General features: G+C 51.1%; 1 protein-coding gene across 2 annotated transcripts in view; it reads right to left on the bottom strand.

Moving 5' to 3' along the window:
* Nucleotides 1–24,382, bottom strand: part of LOC141167187 (phospholipid scramblase 1-like) — a 75,806-nt gene that overhangs the window by 24,983 nt on the left and 26,441 nt on the right. For both annotated transcript variants that reach the window (XM_073654610.1, XM_073654611.1), the window contains exons 2-3: nucleotides 11,984–12,027; nucleotides 11,659–11,909 (exon numbers count right to left, since the gene is read on the bottom strand). In XM_073654610.1, coding sequence (XP_073510711.1) covers nucleotides 11,659–11,909; nucleotides 11,984–11,996 — 264 coding nt within the window. In that variant the 5' untranslated portion in view covers nucleotides 11,997–12,027. The remainder of the gene's footprint in view (nucleotides 1–11,658; nucleotides 11,910–11,983; nucleotides 12,028–24,382) is intronic.

The raw sequence follows: 24,382 nt of genomic DNA, 5'->3' as shown, positions 1-24,382 counted from the left end.
TCCACAGTGCTCCCATAATAACAGTGATATCCACAGTGCTCCCATAATAACAGTGATATCCACAGTGCTCCCATAATAACAGTGACATCCACAGTGCTCCCATAATAACAGTGACATCCACAGTGCCCCCATAATAACAGTGATATCCACAGTGCTCCCATAATAACAGTGATATCCACAGTGCTCCCATAATAACAGTGACATCCACAGTGCTCCCATAATAACAGTGATATCCACAGTGCTCCCATAATAACAGTGATATCCACAGTGCTCCCATAATAACAGTGATATCCACAGTGCCCCCATAATAACAGTGACATCCACAGTGCCCCATAATAACAGTGATATCCACAGTGCCCCCATAATAACAGTGACATCCACAGTGCTCCCATAATAACAGTGATATCCACAGTGCTCCCCATAATAACAGTGACATCCACAGTGCCCCCATAATAACAGTGATATCCACAGTGCTCCCATAATAACAGTGACATCCACAGTGCCCCCATAATAACAGTGATATCCACAGTGCTCCCATAATAACAGTGATATCCACAGTGCTCCCATAATAACAGTGACATCCACAGTGCCCCCATAATAACAGTGATATCCACAGTGCTCCCATAATAACAGTGACATCCACAGTGCTCCCATAATAACAGTGACATCCACAGTGCCCCCATAATAACAGTGATATCCACAGTGCCCCCATAATAACAGTGATATCCACAGTGCTCCCATAATAACAGTGACATCCACAGTGCTCCCATAATAACAGTGACATCCACAGTGCTCCCATAATAACAGTGATATCCACAGTGCTCCCATAATAACAGTGATATCCACAGTGCTCCCATAATAACAGTGATATCCACAGTGCTCCCATAATAACAGTGATATCCACAGTGCTCCCATAATAACAGTGATATCCACAGTGCTCCCCATAATAACAGTGACATCCACAGTGCCCCCATAATAACAGTGATATCCACAGTGCCCCATAATAACAGTGACATCCACAGTGCCCCCATAATAACAGTGATATCCACAGTGCCCCCATAATAACAGTGACATCCACAGTGCCCCCATAATAACAGTGATATCCACAGTGCCCCCATAATAACAGTGACATCCACAGTGCTCCCATAATAACAGTGATATCCACAGTGCTCCCATAATAACAGTGACATCCACAGTGCTCCCATAATAACAGTGATATCCACAGTGCTCCCATAATAACAGTGATATCCACAGTGCCCCCATAATAACAGTGACATCCACAGTGCTCCCATAATAACAGTGACATCCACAGTGCCCCCATAATAACAGTGATATCCACAGTGCTCCCATAATAACAGTGATATCCACAGTGCTCCCATAATAACAGTGATATCCACAGTGCCCCCATAATAACAGTGATATCCACAGTGCTCCCATAATAACAGTGATATCCACAGTGCCCCCATAATAACAGTGACATCCACAGTGCCCCCATAATAACAGCGACATCCACAGTGCCCCCATAATAACAGTGACATCCACAGTGCTCCCATAATAACAGTGATATCCACAGTGCTCCCATAATAACAGTGACATCCACAGTGCTCCATAATAACAGTGACATCCACAGTGCTCCCATAATAACAGTGACATCCACAGTGCTCCCATAATAACAGTGACATCCACAGTGCTCCCATAATAACAGTGATATCCACAGTGCTCCCATAATAACAGTGATATCCACAGTGCCCCCATAATAACAGTGACATCCACAGTGCCCCCATAATAACAGTGATATCCACAGTGCTCCCATAATAACAGTGACATCCACAGTGCTCCCATAATAACAGTGATATCCACAGTGCTCCCATAATAACAGTGATATCCACAGTGCCCCCATAATAACAGTGACATCCACAGTGCTCCCATAATAACAGTGACATCCACAGTGCCCCCATAATAACAGTGACATCCACAGTGCTCCCATAATAACAGTGACATCCACAGTGCTCCCATAATAACAGTGATATCCACAGTGCTCCCATAATAACAGCGACATCCACAGTGCTCCCATAATAACAGTGACATCCACAGTGCTCCCATAATAACAGTGACATCCACAGTGCTCCCATAATAACAGTGACATCCACAGTGCCCCCATAATAACAGTGATATCCACAGTGCTCCCATAATAACAGTGACATCCACAGTGCTCCCATAATAACAGTGACATCCACAGTGCTCCATAATAACAGTGACATCCACAGTGCTCCCATAATAACAGTGATATCCACAGTGCTCCCATAATAACAGTGATATCCACAGTGCTCCCATAATAACAGTGATATCCACAGTGCCCCCATAATAACAGTGACATCCACAGTGCTCCCATAATAACAGTGACATCCACAGTGCTCCCATAATAACAGTGACATCCACAGTGCTCCCATAATAACAGTGACATCCACAGTGCCCCCATAATAACAGTGATATCCACAGTGCTCCCATAATAACAGCGACATCCACAGTGCTCCCATATAACAGTGACATCCACAGTGCTCCCATAATAACAGTGACATCCACAGTGCCCCCATAATAACAGTGACATCCACAGTGCTCCCATAATAACAGTGACATCCACAGTGCTCCCATAATAACAGTGATATCCACAATGCTCCCATAATAACAGCGACATCCACAGTGCCCCCATAATAACAGTGACATCCACAGTGCCCCCATAATAACAGTGACATCCACAGTGCCCCCATAATAACAGTGACATCCACAGTGCTCCCATAATAACAGTGACATCCACAGTGCTCCCATAATAACAGTGATATCCACAATGCTCCCATAATAACAGCGACATCCACAGTGCCCCCATAATAACAGTGACATCCACAGTGCCCCCATAATAACAGTGATATCCACAGTGCCCCCATAATAACAGTGACATCCACAGTGCTCCCATAATAACAGTGACATCCACAGTGCTCCCATAATAACAGTGATATCCACAATGCTCCCATAATAACAGCGACATCCACAGTGCTCCCATAATAACAGTGACATCCACAGTGCTCCCATAATAACAGTGACATCCACAGTGCCCCCATAATAACAGTGACATCCACAGTGCCCCCATAATAACAGTGATATCCACAGTGCTCCCATAATAACAGTGACATCCACAGTGCTCCCATAATAACAGTGACATCCACAGTGCTCCCATAATAACAGCGACATCCACAGTGCTCCATAATAACAGTGACATCCACAGTGCTCCCATAATAACAGTGATATCCACAGTGCTCCCATAATAACAGTGACATCCACAGTGCCCCCATAATAACAGTGATATCCACAGTGCTCCCATAATAACAGTGACATCCACAGTGCCCCCATAATAACAGTGACATCCACAGTGCTCCCATAATAACAGCGACATCCACAGTGCTCCATAATAACAGTGACATCCACAGTGCTCCCATAATAACAGTGACATCCACAGTGCTCCCATAATAACAGTGACATCCACAGTGCTCCCATAATAACAGTGATATCCACAGTGCCCCCATAATAACAGTGACATCCACAGTGCTCCCATAATAACAGTGATATCCACAGTGCTCCCATAATAACAGTGATATCCACAGTGCTCCATAATAACAGTGATATCCACAGTGCTCCCATAATAACAGTGACATCCACAGTGCTCCCATAATAACAGTGATATCCACAGTGCTCCCATAATAACAGTGACATCCACAGTGCTCCCATAATAACAGCGACATCCACAGTGCTCCATAATAACAGTGACATCCACAGTGCTCCCATAATAACAGTGACATCCACAGTGCTCCCATAATAACAGTGACATCCACAGTGCCCCCATAATAACAGTGATATCCACAGTGCTCCCATAATAACAGTGACATCCACAGTGCTCCCATAATAACAGTGACATCCACAGTGCCCCCATAATAACAGTGACATCCACAGTGCTCCCATAATAACAGTGACATCCACAGTGCTCCCATAATAACAGTGACATCCACAGTGCTCCCATAATAACAGTGACATCCACAGTGCCCCCATAATAACAGTGACATCCACAGTGCTCCCATAATAACAGCGACATCCACAGTGCCCCCATAATAACAGTGACATCCACAGTGCCCCCATAATAACAGTGATATCCACAGTGCCCCCATAATAACAGTGACATCCACAGTGCTCCCATAATAACAGTGATATCCACAGTGCTCCCATAATAACAGTGACATCCACAGTGCCCCCATAATAACAGTGACATCCACAGTGCTCCCATAATAACAGTGACATCCACAGTGCTCCCATAATAACAGTGACATCCACAGTGCTCCCATAATAACAGTGACATCCACAGTGCCCCCATAATAACAGTGACATCCACAGTGCTCCCATAATAACAGTGACATCCACAGTGCTCCCATAATAACAGTGACATCCACAGTGCTCCCATAATAACAGTGACATCCACAGTGCCCCCATAATAACAGTGACATCCACAGTGCTCCCATAATAACAGTGACATCCACAGTGCTCCCATAATAACAGTGACATCCACAGTGCCCCCATAATAACAGTGACATCCACAGTGCTCCCATAATAACAGTGACATCCACAGTGCTCCCATAATAACAGTGACATCCACAGTGCTCCCATAATAACAGCGACATCCACAGTGCCCCCATAATAACAGTGACATCCACAGTGCCCCCATAATAACAGTGATATCCACAGTGCCCCCATAATAACAGTGACATCCACAGTGCTCCCATAATAACAGTGATATCCACAGTGCTCCCATAATAACAGCGACATCCACAGTGCCCCCATAATAACAGTGACATCCACAGTGCCCCCATAATAACAGTGATATCCACAGTGCCCCCATAATAACAGTGACATCCACAGTGCCCCCATAATAACAGTGATATCCACAGTGCCCCCATAATAACAGTGACATCCACAGTGCTCCCATAATAACAGCGATATCCACAGTGCCCCCATAATAACAGCGACATCCACAGTGCCCCCATAATAACAGTGACATCCACAGTGCCCCCATAATAACAGTGATATCCACAGTGCCCCCATAATAACAGTGACATCCACAGTGCCCCCATAATAACAGTGACATCCACAGTGCTCCCATAATAACAGTGACATCCACAGTGCTCCCATAATAACAGTGATATCCACAGTGCCCCCATAATAACAGCGACATCCACAGTGCCCCCATAATAACAGTGACATCCACAGTGCTCCCATAATAACAGTGACATCCACAGTGCCCCCATAATAACAGTGATATCCACAGTGCCCCCATAATAACAGTGACATCCACAGTGCCCCCATAATAACAGTGACATCCACAGTGCTCCCATAATAACAGCGATATCCACAGTGCTCCCATAATAACAGTGATATCCACAGTGCTCCCATAATAACAGTGATATCCACAGTGCTCCCATAATAACAGTGATATCCACAGTGCTCCCATAATAACAGCGACATCCACAGTGCCCCCATAATAACAGTGACATCCACAGTGCTCCCATAATAACAGTGACATCCACAGTGCCCCCATAATAACAGTGATATCCACAGTGCCCCCATAATAACAGTGACATCCACAGTGCCCCCATAATAACAGTGACATCCACAGTGCTCCCATAATAACAGTGACATCCACAGTGCTCCCATAATAACAGTGACATCCACAGTGCCCCCATAATAACAGTGATATCCACAGTGCTCCCATAATAACAGTGACATCCACAGTGCCCCCATAATAACAGTGACATCCACAGTGCTCCCATAATAACAGTGACATCCACAGTGCTCCCATAATAACAGTGACATCCACAGTGCCCCCATAATAACAGTGATATCCACAGTGCTCCCATAATAACAGTGACATCCACAGTGCCCCCATAATAACAGTGATATCCACAGTGCTCCCATAATAACAGTGATATCCACAGTGCTCCCATAATAACAGCGACATCCACAGTGCTCCCATAATAACAGTGATATCCACAGTGCTCCCATAATAACAGCGACATCCACAGTGCTCCCATAATAACAGTGACATCCACAGTGCTCCCATAATAACAGTGATATCCACAGTGCCCCCATAATAACAGTGACATCCACAGTGCTCCCATAATAACAGTGACATCCACAGTGCTCCCATAATAACAGTGATATCCACAGTGCCCCCATAATAACAGTGACATCCACAGTGCCCCCATAATAACAGTGACATCCACAGTGCTCCCATAATAACAGTGATATCCACAGTGCCCCCATAATAACAGCGATATCCACAGTGCTCCCATAATAACAGCGATATCCACAGTGCCCCCATAATAACAGTGATATCCACAGTGCTCCCATAATAACAGCGACATCCACAGTGCCCCCATAATAACAGTGACATCCACAGTGCCCCCATAATAAGTGATATCCACAGTGCTCCCATAATAACAGTGATATCCACAGTGCCCCCATAATAACAGTGATATCCACAGTGCTCCCATAATAACAGTGACATCCACAGTGCCCCCATAATAAGTGATATCCACAGTGCTCCCATAATAACAGTGATATCCACAGTGCCCCCATAATAACAGTGATATCCACAGTGCTCCCATAATAACAGTGACATCCACAGTGCCCCCATAATAAGTGATATCCACAGTGCCCCCATAATAACAGTGATATCCACAGTGCTCCCATAATAACAGTGACATCCACAGTGCTCCCATAATAACAGTGATATCCACAGTGCTCCCATAATAACAGTGATATCCACAGTGCCCCCATAATAACAGTGATATCCACAGTGCTCCCATAATAACAGTGACATCCACAGTGCTCCCATAATAACAGTGACATCCACAGTGCCCCCATAATAAGTGATATCCACAGTGCTCCCATAATAACAGTGATATCCACAGTGCCCCCATAATAACAGTGATATCCACAGTGCTCCCATAATAACAGTGATATCCACAGTGCTCCCATAATAACAGTGATATCCACAGTGCCCCCATAATAACAGTGATATCCACAGTGCTCCCATAATAACAGTGACATCCACAGTGCCCCCATAATAACAGTGATATCCACAGTGCCCCCATAATAACAGTGATATCCACAGTGCCTCCATAATAACAGTGATATCCACAGTGCCCCCATAATAACAGTGACATCCACAGTGCCCCCATAATAACAGTGATATCCACAGTGCTCCCATAATAACAGTGATATCCACAGTGCTCCCATAATAACAGTGACATCCACAGTGCCCCCATAATAACAGTGACATCCACAGTGCTCCCATAATAACAGTGATATCCACAGTGCTCCCATAATAACAGTGATATCCACAGTGCTCCCATAATAACAGTGACATCCACAGTGCCCCCATAATAACAGTGACATCCACAGTGCTCCCATAATAACAGTGATATCCACAGTGCCCCATAATAACAGTGACATCCACAGTGCTCCCATAATAACAGTGACATCCACAGTGCTCCCATAATAACAGTGATATCCACAGTGCCCCATAATAACAGTGACATCCACAATGCTCCCATAATAACAGTGATATCCACAGTGCTCCCATAATAACAGCGATATCCACAGTGCTTCCATAATAACAGTGACATCCACAGTGCTCCCATAATAACAGCGATATCCACAGTGCTCCCATAATAACAGCGATATCCACAGTGCTCCCATAATAAGTGATATCCACAGTGCCCCCATAATAACAGTGACATCCACAGTGCCCCCATAATAACAGTGACATCCACAGTGCCCCCATAATAACAGTGATATCCACAGTGCTCCCATAATAACAGTGATATCCACAGTGCTCCCATAATAACAGTGATATCCACAGTGCTCCCATAATAACAGTGATATCCACAGTGCTCCCATAATAACAGTGACATCCACAGTGCTCCCATAATAACAGTGACATCCACAGTGCTCCCATAATAACAGTGATATCCACAGTGCTCCCATAATAACAGTGACATCCACAGTGCCCCCATAATAACAGTGACATCCACAGTGCCCCCATAATAACAGTGATATCCACAGTGCTCCCATAATAACAGTGATATCCACAGTGCTCCCATAATAACAGTGACATCCACAGTGCTCCCATAATAACAGTGACATCCACAGTGCTCCCATAATAACAGTGACATCCACAGTGCTCCCATAATAACAGTGACATCCACAGTGCCCCCATAATAACAGTGATATCCACAGTGCTCCCATAATAACAGTGACATCCACAGTGCTCCCATAATAACAGTGATATCCACAGTGCTCCCATAATAACAGTGATATCCACAGTGCTCCCATAATAACAGTGACATCCACAGTGCCCCCATAATAACAGTGATATCCACAGTGCCCCCTTAATAACAGTGACATCCACAGTGCTCCCATAATAACAGTGACATCCACAGTGCCCCCATAATAACAGTGATATCCACAGTGCCCCCATAATAACAGTGACATCCACAGTGCTCCCATAATAACAGCGACATCCACAGTGCCCCCATAATAACAGCGATATCCACAGTGCCCCATAATAACAGTGACATCCACAGTGCTCCCATAATAACAGTGATATCCACAGTGCCCCATAATAACAGTGACATCCACAGTGCTCCCATAATAACAGTGACATCCACAGTGCCCCCATAATAACAGCGATATCCACAGTGCCCCATAATAACAGTGACATCCACAGTGCTCCCATAATAACAGTGACATCCACAGTGCCCCCATAATAACAGCGATATCCACAGTGCCCCATAATAACAGTGACATCCACAGTGCTCCCATAATAACAGTGATATCCACAGTGCCCCATAATAACAGTGACATCCACAGTGCCCCCATAATAACAGTGACATCCACAGTGCTCCCATAATAACAGTGATATCCACAGTGCCCCCATAATAACAGTGACATCCACAGTGCTCCCATAATAACAGTGATATCCACAGTGCCCCCATAATAACAGTGACATCCACAGTGCTCCCATAATAACAGTGATATCCACAGTGCTCCCATAATAACAGTGACATCCACAGTGCCCCCATAATAACAGTGACATCCACAGTGCTCCCATAATAACAGTGATATCCACAGTGCTCCCATAATAACAGTGATATCCACAGTGCCCCCATAATAACAGTGATATCCACAGTGCCCCCATAATAACAGTGACATCCACAGTGCCCCCATAATAACAGTGATATCCACAGTGCCCCCATAATAACAGTGACATCCACAGTGCCCCCATAATAACAGTGATATCCACAGTGCCCCCATAATAACAGTGACATCCACAGTGCCCCCATAATAACAGTGACATCCACAGTGCTCCCATAATAACAGTGACATCCAAAGTGCTCCCATAATAACAGTAATATCCACAGTGCTCCCATAATAACAGTGACATCCACAGTGCCCCCATAATAACAGTGACATCCACAGTGCCCCCATAATAACAGTGATATCCACAGTGCCCCCATAATAACAGTGACATCCACAGTGCCCCCATAATAACAGTGATATCCACAGTGCCCCCATAATAACAGTGACATCCACAGTGCCCCCATAATAACAGTGACATCCACAGTGCTCCCATAATAACAGTGACATCCAAAGTGCTCCCATAATAACAGTGATATCCACAATGCTCCCATAACAGTGACATCCACAGTGCTCCCATAATAACAGTGATATCCACAGTGCTCCCATAATAACAGTGATATCCACAGTGCTCCCATAATAACAGTGATATCCACAGTGCTCCCATAATAACAGTGATATCCACAGTGCTCCCATAATAACAGTGACATCCACAGTGCTCCCATAATAACAGTGATATCCACAGTGCTCCCATAATAACAGTGACATCCACAGTGCCCCCATAATAACAGTGACATCCACAGTGCCCCCATAATAACAGTGATATCCACAGTGCTCCCATAATAACAGTGACATCCACAGTGCTCCCATAATAACAGTGACATCCACAGTGCTCCCATAATAACAGTGACATCCACAGTGCTCCCATAATAACAGAGACATCCACAGTGCCCCCATAATAACAGTGATATCCACAGTGCTCTCATAATAACAGTGATATCCACAGTGCTCCCATAATAACAGTGATATCCACAGTGCTCCCATAATAACAGTGACATCCACAGTGCTCCCATAATAACAGAGACATCCACAGTGCCCCCATAATAACAGTGATATCCACAGTGCTCCCATAATAACAGTGATATCCACAGTGCTCCCATAATAACAGTGATATCCACAGTGCTCCCATAATAACAGTGATATCCACAGTGCTCCCATAATAACAGTGATATCCACAGTGCTCCCATAATAACAGTGATATCCACAGTGCTCCCATAATAACAGTGATATCCACAGTGCTCTCATAATAACAGTGACATCCACAGTGCTCCCATAATAACAGTGACATCCACAGTGCCCCCATAATAACAGTGATATCCACAGTGCTCCCATAATAACAGTGACATCCACAGTGCCCCCATAATAACAGTGATATCCACAGTGCTCCCATAATAACAGCGATATCCACAGTGCTCCCATAATAACAGCGATATCCACAGTGCTCCCATAATAACAGTGACATCCACAGTGCTCCCATAATAACAGTGACATCCACAGTGCCCCCATAATAACAGTGATATCCACAGTGCCCCCATAATAACAGTGATATCCACAGTGCCCCCATAATAACAGTGATATCCACAGTGCTCCCATAATAACAGTGACATCCACAGTGCCCCCATAATAACAGTGACATCCACAGTGCTCCCATAATAACAGTGACATCCACAGTGCTCCCATAATAACAGTGATATCCACAGTGCTCCCATAATAACAGTGATATCCACAGTGCTCTCATAATAACAGTGACATCCACAGTGCTCCCATAATAACAGTGACATCCACAGTGCCCCCATAATAACAGTGATATCCACAGTGCTCCCATAATAACAGTGACATCCACAGTGCCCCCATAATAACAGTGATATCCACAGTGCTCCCATAATAACAGTGATATCCACAGTGCTCCCATAATAACAGTGATATCCACAGTGCTCCCATAATAACAGTGATATCCACAGTGCTCCCATAATAACAGTGACATCCACAGTGCTCCCATAATAACAGTGATATCCACAGTGCCCCCATAATAACAGTGATATCCACAGTGCTCCCATAATAACAGTGATATCCACAGTGCCCCCATAATAACAGTGACATCCACAGTGCCCCCATAATAACAGTGACATCCACAGTGCCCCCATAATAACAGTGATATCCACAGTGCTCCCATAATAACAGTGATATCCACAGTGCCCCCATAATAACAGTGATATCCACAGTGCCCCCATAATAACAGTGACATCCACAGTGCCCCCATAATAACAGTGACAGACAGCTCTACATCCAGGATGAAGGCCCCGGCGGCGGTGACCTCACACAGGTAAATGATGGGAGTAGTAGGTGGGTGGTACGTACCTGGCTGAGGTACTCCAGTGCACTGGGGGTGCTGCCGCTGCTCACTGGCATATACGGTGCGCCCCCCTGGGGAGGGTCCGGCTGAGGGTGAGGAGCGGGGTGCATGTGGTGCTGAGGGGGGATGCTGCAGCCCGGTCCGGGGTAGTCATGGAAACCAGGAGTTGGAGGTGGAGGTGGAGCCGAGGGGCTGGTGGGATATGGAGAGGATGGATATGGAGGGCTCAGGTATCCGGCAACGGGTGAAGGGTAACCTGGGTGAGAAGAGAGAGACCCTGAGTCACTGCCCTCCTGCTGACGAGACCCCCGGCCAGCAACAGTGCGTTACCTGGAGCCGCCATGGTTAGTCCTGGTGTCTGTGCATCCGGTGACCTGCGGGATGAAGAAAAAAGAGGTGATGACCCCGGGGCGAGAGGCGGCCATGGAGCGAGATTACTGGTCACACCCGGCCTCTCATCCCAGCTGTGGCTCTCCTGGTTAAAGCATGCTGGGAATTGTAGTTTTGCAGTCGCCCCCAGGCACTGGGACATTCTCCTGGAAAGACATTATCTGGGGGCAAACTGGACCCCACTTAACCCACAGCTGCCCAGGCCAGGAGAAACAAGGGCCATGTCCCCAGCGTGATCACCCATCCTCTGCGCTCCACCCAAGATGATCCCCAACCAGTTCAGCGAGGTTTCTCTGGGCGAAGCCGGATCAGTCAGCAGCTCGCCTGGCCTGGCGCTTCATTACACCAGATGATCAGCAGCCTGACGCCGCTGATCTCCGGGAGCACTGGAATCATTGCCGCCATTACACTGTCCGGCTGTAGGGTGTGGGCTGTCATCCGGCTCTGTCTCTTAACGGGAGGAATTTAAGGTGTGGTTCATTAAACGTAAAGAGCAAAATTATGTGAGAGAAAGGGGAACGTGGCAGCCCACACAAAGGAGACGTAGAGACTGGCCCCAAAAGAACTGAAATGTCAGGAGAAAAAGCAGGAGCTGGCACAGACAGCAAGAGGTGGGAGCGGGAGCTGACGACGCCATCGAGAGAGGAAGCGGGAGCGGACGACGCCATCGAGAGAGGAAGCGGGAGCTGACGACGCCATCGAGAGAGGAAGCGGGAGCTGACGACGCCATCGAGAGAGGAAGCGGGAGCGGACGACGCCATCGAGAGAGGAAGCGGGAGCTGACGACGCCATCGAGAGAGGAAGCGGGAGCTGACGACGCCATCGAGAGAGGAAGCGGGAGCTGACGACGCCATCGAGAGAGGAAGCGGGAGCTGACGACGCCATCGAGAGAGGAAGCGGGAGCTGACGACGCCATCGAGAGAGGAAGCGGGAGCTGACGACGCCATCGAGAGAGGAAGCGGGAGCTGACGACGCCATCGAGAGAGGAAGCGGGAGCGGACGACGCCATCGAGAGAGGAAGCGGGAGCTGACGACGCCATCGAGAGAGGAAGCGGGAGCGGACGACGCCATCGAGAGAGGAAGCGGGAGCTGACGACGCCATCGAGAGAGGAAGCGGGAGCTGACGACGCCATCGAGAGAGGAAGCGGGAGCTGACGACGCCATCGAGAGAGGAAGCGGGAGCTGACGACGCCATCGAGAGAGGAAGCGGGAGCTGACGACGCCATCGAGAGAGGAAGCGGGAGCGGACGACGCCATCGAGAGAGGAAGCGGGAGCTGACGACGCCATCGAGAGAGGAAGCGGGAGCGGACGACGCCATCGAGAGAGGAAGCGGGAGCGGACGACGCCATCGAGAGAGGAAGCGGGAGCGGACGACGCCATCGAGAGAGGAAGCGGGAGCGGACGACGCCATCGAGAGAGGAAGCGGGAGAAGACGACGCCATCGAGAGAGGAAGCGGGAGCGGACGACGCCATCGAGAGAGGAAGCGGGAGCGGACGACGCCATCGAGAGAGGAAGCGGGAGCTGACGACGCCATCGAGAGAGGAAGCGGGAGCGGACGACGCCATCGAGAGAGGAAGCGGGAGCGGACGACGCCATCGAGAGAGGAAGCGGGAGCGGACGACGACATCGAGAGAGGAAGCGGGAGCTGACGACGCCATCGAGAGAGGAAGCGGGAGCTGACGACGCCATCGAGAGAGGAAGCGGGAGCTGACGACGCCATCGAGAGAGGAAGCGGGAGCTGACGACGCCATCGAGAGAGGAAGCGGGAGCTGACGACGCCATCGAGAGAGGAAGCGGGAGCTGACGACGCCATCGAGAGAGGAAGCGGGAGCTGACGACGCCATCGAGAGAGGAAGCGGGAGCTGACGACGCCATCGAGAGAGGAAGCGGGAGCGGACGACGCCATCGAGAGAGGAAGCGGGAGCTGACGACGCCATCGAGAGAGGAAGCGGGAGCGGACGACGCCATCGAGAGAGGAAGCGGGAGCGGACGACGCCATCGAGAGAGGAAGCGGGAGCGGACGACGACATCGAGAGAGGAAGCGGGAGCTGACGACGCCATCGAGAGAGGAAGCGGGAGCTGACGACGCCATCGAGAGAGGAAGCGGGAGCTGACGACGCCATCGAGAGAGGAAACGGGAGCTGACGACGCCATCGAGAGAGGAAGCGGGAGCTGACGACGCCATCGAGAGAGGAAGCGGGAGCTGACGACGCCATCGAGAGAGGAAGCGGGAGCTGACGACGCCATCGAGAGAGGAAGCGGGAGCTGACGACGCCATCGAGAGAGGAAGCGGGAGCTGACGACGCCATCGAGAGAGGAAGCGGGAGCTGACGACGCCATCGAGAGAGGAAGCGGGAGCGGACGACGCCATCGAGAGAGGAAGCGGGAGCGGACGACGCCATCGAGAGAGGAAGCGGGAGCTGACGACGCCATCGAGAGAGGAAGCGGGAGCGGACGACGCCATCGAGAGAGGAAGCGGGAGCTGACGACGCCATCGAGAGAGGAAGCGGGAGCTGACGACGCCATCGAGAGAGGAAGCGGGAGCTGACGACGCCATCGAGAGAGGAAGCGGGAGCTGACGACGCCATCGAGAGAGGAAGCGGGAGCTGACGACGCCATCGAGAGAGGAAGCGGGAGCGGACGACGCCATCGAGAGAGGAAGCGGGAGCGGACGACGCCATCGAGAGAGGAAGCGGGAGCTGACGACGCCATCGAGAGAGGAAGCGGGAGCGGACGACGCCATCGAGAGAGGAAGCGGGAGCTGACGACGCCATCGAGAGAGGAAGCGGGAGCTGACGACGCCATCGAGAGAGGAAGCGGGAGCTGACGACGACATCGAGAGAGGAAGCGGGAGCCGCCGACAACATTGAAAGAGCGAGCAGGAGCCATCAATGACATTGAGAAAGTGAACGGGAGCCGTTGATGATACTGAGAGAGGGAGCAGGAGCTGTTGGTGACATCTTGAGAGGGAGTGGGAGAGAAAGCTTGACCCTTAACCAACATCAAGAGAGGGAGAGGAAGCCGTTGATGACATCGAGAGAGGAAGCGGGAGCTGACGACGACATCGAGAGAGGAAGCGGCAGCCGCCGACAACATTGAAAGAGCGAGCAGCAGCCATCAATGACATTGAGAAAGTGAACGGGAGCCGTTGATGATACTGAGAGAGGGAGCAGGAGCTGTTGGTGACATCTTGAGAGGGAGTGGGAGAGAAAGCTTGACCCTTAACCAACATCAAGAGAGGGAGAGGAAGCCGTCGACGACATCGAGAGAGGAAGCGGGAGCTGACGACGACATCGAGAGAGGAAGTGGGAGCCGCCGACAACATTGAAAGAGCGAGCAGGAGCCATCAATGACATTGAGAAAGTGAACGGGAGAAGTTGATGATACTGAGAGAGGGAGTAGGAGCTGTTGGTGACATCTTGAGAGGGAGTGGGAGAGAAAGCTTGACCCTTAACCAACATCAAGAGAGGGAGAGGAAGCCGTCGACGACATCGAGAGAGGAAGCGGGAGCTGACGACGACATCGAGAGAGGAAGGGGCAGCAGCCGACAACATTGAAAGAGCGAGCAGGTGCCATCAATGACATTGAGAAAGTGAACGGGAGCCGTTGATGATACTGAGAAGAGGAAGCGGGAGCTGACGACGACATCGAGAGAGGAAGTGGGAGCCGCCGACAACATTGAAAGAGCGAGCAGGTGCCATCAATGACATTGAGAAAGTGAACGGGAGCCGTTGATGATACTGAGAAGAGGAAGCGGGAGCTGATGACGACATCGAGAGAGGAAGCGGGAGCCGCTGACAACATTGGAAGAGCGAGCAGCAGCCATCAATGACATTGAGAAAGTGAACGGGAGCCGTTGATGATACTGAGAGAGGGAGCAGGAGCTGTTGGTGACATCTTGAGAGGGAGTGGGAGAGAAAGCTTGACCCTTAACCAACATCAAGAGAGGGAGAGGAAGCCGTTGACGACATCGAGAGAGGAAGCGGGAGCTGACGACGACATCGAGAGAGGAAGCGGGAGCCGCCGACAACATTGAAAGAGCGAGCAGGAGCCATCAATGACATTGAGAAAGTGAATGGGAGCCGTTGATGATACTGAGAGAGGGAGCAGGAGCTGTTGGTGACATCTTTAGACGGAGTGGGAGAGAAAGCTTGACCCTTAACCAACATTAAGAGAGGGAGAGGAAGCCGTCGACAACATCAAGAGAGGAAGCGGGAGCTGACAACGACATCGAGAGAGGAAGCGGGAGCCGCTGACAACATTGGAAGAGCGAGCAGCAGCCATCAATGACATTGAGAAAGTGAACGGGAGCCGTTGATGATACTGAGAAGAGGGAGCAGGAGCTGTTGGTGACATCTTGAGAGGGAGTGGGAGAGAAAGCTTGACCCTTAACCAACATCAAGAGAGGGAGAGGAAGCCGTCGACGACATCGAGAGAGGAAGCGGGAGCTGATGACGACATCGAGAGAGGAAGCGGGAGCTGACGACGACATCGAGAGCGGAAGCGGGAGCCGCCGACAACATTGAAAGAGCGAGCAGCAGCCATCAATGACAATGAGAAAGTGAACGGGAGCCGTTGATGATACTGAGAGAGGGAGCAGGAGCTGTTGGTGACATCTTGAGAGGGAGTGGGAGAGAAAGCTTGACCCTTAACCAACATCAAGAGAGGGAGAGGAAGCTGTCGACAACATCGAGAGAGGAAGCGGGAGCTGATGACGACATCGAGAGAGGAAGCGGGAGCCGCTGACAACATTGAAAGAGCGAGCAGCAGCCATCAATGACATTGAGAAAGTGAATGGGAGAAGTTGATGATACTGAGAGAGGGAGTAGGAGCTGTTGGTGACATCTTGAGAGGGAGTGGGAGAGAAAGCTTGACCCTTAACCAACATCAAGAGAGGGAGAGGAAGCCGTCGACAACATCGAGAGAGGAAGCGGGAGCTGACGACGACATCGAGAGAGGAAGCGGCAGCCGTCGACAACATTGAAAGAGCAAGCAGCAGCCATCAATGACATTGAGAAAGTGAACGGGAGCCGTTGATGATACTGAGAGAGGGAGCAGGAGCTGTTGGTGACATCTTGAGAGGGAGTGGGAGAGAAAGCTTGACCCTTAACCAACATCAAGAGAGGAAGAGGAAGCCGTCGACGACATCGAGAGAGGGTGCGGGAGCTGACGACGACATCGAGAGAGGAAGCGGGAGTTGTTATCAATATTGAGAGAGCGATTGGAAGCTATTGACGACATTGGGAGAGTGAGCAGGAGCGATCAACGATATTGACAGAAGGAGCAGAGGCCGTCAACAACATTGAGAGAGTGGTTACCGTCAACATAGTGGTCACCGCCGACATAGAGAGAGCTTGAGCTGCCAACAGCAATGAGAGAGGGAGTGGGAGCCATTGACAACATCGAGTGAGAGCGGGAGCTGTCGATAACATTGAGAGAAGGAACAGGAGCCATCAACGACATTGAGAGAGGGAGCAGGAGCCATTAACAACATTGAGAGAGCAAGTGGGAGCCATCAACAACATTGAGAAAGGGAACAGAAGCTGTTGATGCCATCGAGAGATCGAGCGGGAGCTGTTGACACCATGGAGAGAAGGAGCAGTAGCTGTTGATGCCATCGAGAGATGGAGAGGGAGCCGTCAACGATAATGAGAAAGGAAACGGGAGCTGTTGATGTCATCAAGAAATGAAGCGGGAGCCAGCGACGATAACGAGAGAGGGAGCAGGAACTGTTGTCGACATTGAGAGAGGGAGCGGGAGCCGTGAACGACAATAAGAGGGGAGAGTAGGAGCTGTCCATGACATTGAGGGAAGGAGCAGGAGCCATCGTCGTCATGGAGCGGGAGCTGTCGCAAACTTCGAGAGAGGTCGCGGAAGCTGTCGATGACATCGAGGGAGGAAGCGGGAGCCATTGAGAGAGCGAGCGGTAGCCATTGACGACATTGGGAGAGCCAGTGGGAGCCATCAACAACATCTAGACAGGGGGCAGGAACTGTTAATGACATCAAGAGAGGAAGCAGGATTCGTCGGCTACATTGAGAGGGAACAGGAGCCATTGATTACATTTAGAGAGGGAGCAGGAGCAGTTGATATCGAGAGAGGGAGTGGGAGCTCTCAACGTCATCGAGAACAGAAAGCTTGAGCTGTCAGCAACATCAAGAGAGTGAGCAGGAGCCGTCAATGACATTGAGAGAGGGAGCTGAAGCCATCGACAACATCGAGAGGGTGAGTGGAATTTGACGACTGCATAGAGAGGGAGTGGGAGCCATCGACAATATAGAGACGGTGAGGGGGAGCTGTCTGATAATGAGATGAGGTTAACAGGAAATAACAATAATAAGAGATGACGGGAGGAAACACACAATGACTGAGGAGAAGTGGGGTCACTGGGGAGAGCGAGCGAGAGAGCAGACAGAAGAGCAAGGGAAACATCTCGATCTCGTAAATCAGGGGACAACTGGGTCTGAATAAGGGGGGCATCAATCAAACAGGGTATAATGAGGGCAGCATACAATGGACGAGAGGTAATACGGGGGCCTTGTACATTATACGGGGTAATACGGGGGCTGTGTACATTATACGGGGTAATACGGGGGCCTTGTACATTATTCGGGGTAATACGGGGGCTGTGTACATTAGACGGGGGGTAATACGGGGGCTGTGTACATTAGACGGGGGGTAATACGGGGGCTGTGTACATTAGACGGGGGGTAATACGGGGGCTGTGTACATTAGACGGGGGGTAATACGGGGGCTGTGTACATTAGACGGGGGGTAATACGGGGGCTGTGTACATTAGACGGGGGGTAATACGGGGGCCTTGTACATTAGATAGGGGGTAATACGGGGGCCTTGTACATTAGACGGGGGGTAATACGGGGGCTGTGTACATTAGACGGGGGGTAATACGGGGGCCTTGTACATTAGACGGGGGGTAATACGGGGGCCTTGTACATTAGATAGGGGGTAATACGGGGGCTGTGTACATTAGACGGGGGTAATACGGGGGCTGTGTACATTAGACGGGGGGTAATACGGGGGCCTTGTACATTAGATAGGGGGTAATACGGGGGCTGTGTACATTAGACGGGGGGTAATACGGAGGCTGTGTACATTAGACGGGGGGTAAAACGGGGGCTGTGTCCATTAGACGGGGGTAATACGGGGGCTGTGTACATTAGACGGGGGTAATACGGGGGCCTTGTACAGTAGACAGGGGGTAATACGGGGGCTGTGTACATTAGACGGGGGGCAATACGGGGGCTGTGTACATTAGACGGGGGGTAATACGGGGGCTGTGTACATTAGACGGGGGGTAATACGGGGGCCTTGTACAGTAGACAGGGGGTAATACGGGGGCTGTGTACATTAGACGGGGGGCAATACGGGGGCTGTGTACATTAGACGGGGGTAATACGGGGGCCTTGTACATTAGACAGGGGTAATACGGGGGCCTTGTACATTAGACGGGGGGTAATACGGGGGCCTTGTACAGTAGACAGGGGGTAATACGGGGGCTGTGTACATTAGACAGGGGTAATACGGGGGCCTTGTACATTAGACGGGGGGTAATACGGGGGCTGTGTACAGTAGACGGGGGGTAATACGGGGGCCTTGTACATTAGACGGGGGGTAATACGGGGGCTGTGTACATTAGACGGGGGGTAATACGGGGGCTGTGTACAGTAGACGGGGGGTAATACGGGGGCCTTGTACATTAGACGGGGGGTAATACGGGGGCTGTGTACATTAGACGGGGGGTAATACGGGGGCCTTGTACAGTAGACAGGGGGTAATATGGGGACTGTGTACATTAGACGGGGGGTAATACGGGGGCCTTGTACAGTAGACAGGGGGTAATACGGGGGCTGTGTACATTAGACCGGGGTAATACGGGGGCCTTGTACAGTAGACAGGGGGTAATACGGGGGCTGTGTACATTAGACGGGGGGTAATACGGGGGCTGTGTACATTAGACGGGGGGTAATACGGGGGCCTTGTACATTAGACGGGGGGTAATACGGGGGCTGTGTACATTAGACGGGGGGTAATACGGGGGCTGTGTACATTAGACGGCGGGTAATACGGGGGCCTTGTACATTAGACGGGGGGTAATACGGGGGCTGTGTACATTAGACGGGGGGTAATACGGTGGTTGTGTACATTAGACGGGGGGTAATACGGGGGCTGTGTACATTAGACGGGGGGTAATACGGGGGCTGTGTACATTAGACGGGGGGTAATACGGGGGCCTTGTACATTAGACGGGTGGTAATACGGGGGCTGTGTACATTAGACGGGGGGTAATACGGGGGCCTTGTACATTAGACGGGGGGTAATACGGGGGCTGTGTACATTAGACGGGGGGTAATACGGGGGCTGTGTACATTAGACGGAGGTAATACGGGGGCTGTGTACATTAGACGGGGGGTAATACGGGGGCCTTGTACATTAGACGGGTGGTAATACGGGGGCTGTGTACATTAGACGGGGGGTAATACGGGGGCTGTGTACATTAGACGGGGGGTAATACGGGGGCCTTGTACATTAGACGGGGGGTAATACGGGGGCCTTGTACATTAGACGGGGGGTAATACGGGGGCTGTGTACATTAGACGGGGGGTAATACGGGGGCCTTGTACATTAGACGGGGGGTAATACGGGGGCTGTGTACATTAGACGGGGGGTAATACGGGGGCTGTGTACATTAGACGGGGGGTAATACGGGGGCCTTGTACATTAGACGGGGGGTAATACGGGGGCTGTGTACATTAGACGGGGGGTAATACGGGGGCCGTGTACATTAGACGGGGGGTAATACGGGGGCCTTGTACATTAGACGGGGGGTAATACGGGGGCTGTGTACATTAGATGGGGGTAATACGGGGGCCGTGTACATTAGATGGGGGTAATACGGGGGCCGTGTACATTAGATGGGGGGTAATACGGGGGCCGTGTACATTAGACGGGGGTAATACGGGGGCCTTGTACATTAGACGGGGGGTAATACGGGGGCCTTGTACATTAGACGGGGGGTAATACGGGGGCTGTGTACATTAGACGGGGGGTAATAAGGGGGCTGTGTACATTAGACGGGGGGTAATACGGGGGCTGTGTACATTAGACGGGGGGTAATACGGGGGCTGTGTACATTAGACGGAGGTAATACGGGGGCCTTGTACATTAGATGGGGGGTAATACGGGGGCTGTGTACAGTAGACGGAGGTAATACGGGGGCCTTGTACATTAGATGGGGGGTAATACGGGGGCTGTGTACATTAGACGGGGGGTAATACGGGGGCCTTGTACATTAGACGGGGGGTAATACGGGGGCCTTGTACATTAGACGGGGGGTAATACGGGGGCTGTGTACATTAGATGGGGGTAATACGGGGGCCGTGTACATTAGATGGGGGGTAATACGGGGGCTGTGTACATTAGTCGGGGGGGTAATATGGGGGCCTTGTACATTAGACGGGGGGTAATACGGGGGCCTTGTACATTAGACGGGGGGTAATACGGGGGCTGTGTACATTAGACGGGGGGTAATACGGGGGCTGTGTACAGTAGACGGGGGGTAATATGGGGGCCTTGTACATTAGACGGGGGGTAATACGGGGGCCTTGTACATTAGACTGGGGGTAATACGGGGGTCTTGTACATTAGACGGGGGGTAATACGGGGGCCTTGTACATTAGACGGGGGGTAATACGGGGGCTGTGTACATTAGACGGGGGGTAATACGGGGGCTGTGTACAGTAGACGGCGGGTAATACGGGGGCCTTGTACATTAGACGGAAGGTAATACGGGGGCTGTGTACATTAGACGGGGGGTAATACGGGGGCTGTGTACAGTAGACGGGGGGTAATATGGGGGCCTTGTACATTAGACGGGGGGTAATACGGGGGCCTTGTACATTAGACGGGGGGTAATACGGGGGCTGTGTACATTAGACGGGGGGTAATACGGGGGCCTTGTACATTAGACGGGGGGTAATACGGGGGCTGTGTATATTAGACGGGGGGTAATACGGGGGCTGTGTACATTAGACGGAGGGTAATACGGGGGCTGTGTACATTAGATGGGGGGTAATACGGGGGCTGTGTACATTAGAAGGAGGGTAATACGGGGGTCTTGTACAGTAGACGGGGGGTAATACGGGGGTCTTGTACAGTAGACGGGGGGTAATACGAGGGCCTTGTACATTAGACGGGGGGGTAATACGAGGGCCTTGTACATTAGACGGGGGGTAATACGGGGGCTGTGTACATTAGACGGGGGGGTAATACGAGGGCCTTGTACATTAGACGGGGGGTAATACGAGGGCTGTGTACATTAGACGGGGGGTAATACGGGGGCCTTGTACATTAGACGGGGGGGTAATACGGGGGCCGTGTACATTAGACGGGGGGGTAATACGAGGGCTGTGTACATTAGACGGGGGGGTAATACGGGGGCCGTGTACATTAGACGGGGGGTAATACGAGGGCCTTGTACATTAGACGGGGGGGTAATACGAGGGCCTTGTACATTAGACGGGGGGGTAATACGAGGGCCTTGTACATTAGACGGGGGGTAATACGGGGGCCGTGTACATTAGACGGGGGGTAATACGAGGGCCGTGTACATTAGACGGGGGGTAATACGGGGGCCGTGTACATTAGACGGGGGGGTAATACGGGGGCTGTGTACATTAGACGGGGGTAATACGGGGGCTGTGTACATTAGACGGGGGGTAATACGGGGGCCTTGTACATTAGACGGGGGGTAATACGGGGGCTGTGTACATTAGACGGGGGTAATACGGGGGCTGTGTACATTAGACGGGGGGTAATACGGGGGCTGTGTACATTAGACGGGGGGTAATACGGGGGCCGTGTACATTAGACGGGGGGTAATACGGGGGCCGTGTACATTAGACGGGGGGTAATACGGGGGCCGTGTACATTAGACGGGGGGGTAATACGGGGGCTGTGTACATTAGACGGGGGTAATACGGGGGCTGTGTACATTAGACGGGGGGTAATACGGGGGCCTTGTACATTAGACGGGGGGTAATACGGGGGCCTTGTACATTAGACGGGGGGTAATACGGGGGCTGTGTACATTAGACGGGGGGTAATACGGGGGCCTTGTACATTAGACGGGGGGTAATACGGGGGCTGTGTACATTAGACGGGGGGTAATACGGGGGCCTTGTACATTAGACGGGGGGTAATACGGGGGCCTTGTACATTAGACGGGGGGTAATACGGGGGCTGTGTACATTAGACGGGGGGTAATACGGGGGCCTTGTACATTAGACGGGGGGTAATACGGGGGCTGTGTACATTAGACGGGGGGTAATACGGGGGCCTTGTACATTAGACGGGGGGTAATACGGGGGCCTTGTACATTAGACGGGGGGTAATACGGGGGCTGTGTACATTAGACGGGGGGTAATACGGGGGCTGTGTACATTAGACGGGGGGTAATACGGGGGCCTTGTACATTAGACGGGGGGTAATACGGGGGCCTTGTACATTAGACGGGGGGTAATACGGGGGCCGTGTACATTAGACGGGGGGTAATACGGGGGCCTTGTACAGTAGACGGGGGGTAATACGGGGGCTGTGTACATTAGACGGGGGGTAATACGGGGGCCTTGTACATTAGACGGGGGGTAATACGGGGGCTGTGTACATTAGACGGGGGGTAATACGGGGGCTGTGTACATTAGACGGGGGGTAATACGGGGGCCTTGTACATTAGACGGGGGGTAATACGGGGGCCTTGTACAGTAGACGGGGGGTAATACGGGGGCCGTGTACATTAGACGGGGGGTAATACGGGGGCCTTGTACATTAGACGGGGGGTAATACGGGGGCCTTGTACATTAGACGGGGGGTAATACGGGGGCCTTGTACAGTAGACGGGGGGTAATACGGGGGCTGTGTACATTAGACGGGGGGTAATACGGGGGCTGTGTACATTAGACGGGGGGTAATACGGGGGCCTTGTACATTAGACGGGGGGTAATATGGGGGCCTTGTACATTAGACGGGGGGTAATACGGGGGCCGTGTACATTAGACGGGGGGTAATACGGGGGCCTTGTACAGTAGACGGGGGGTAATACGGGGGCTGTGTACATTAGACGGGGGGTAATACGGGGGCCTTGTACATTAGACGGGGGGTAATACGGGGGCTGTGTACATTAGACGGGGGGTAATACGGGGGCTGTGTACATTAGACGGGGGGTAATACGGGGGCTGTGTACATTAGACGGGGGGTAATACGGGGGCTGTGTACATTAGACGGGGGGTAATACGGGGGCTGTGTACATTAGACGGGGGGT

The sequence above is a fragment of the Phyllobates terribilis genome, unplaced genomic scaffold (assembly GCF_046119375.1).
Source record: "Phyllobates terribilis strain yellow unplaced genomic scaffold, ASM4611937v1 Scaffold_11__3_contigs__length_659146591, whole genome shotgun sequence".
Lineage (NCBI taxonomy): Eukaryota > Metazoa > Chordata > Amphibia > Anura > Dendrobatidae > Phyllobates > Phyllobates terribilis.
The sequence above is the reverse complement of the archived record's forward strand: the minus strand, read 5'-3'. Positions and strand labels throughout refer to the sequence as shown.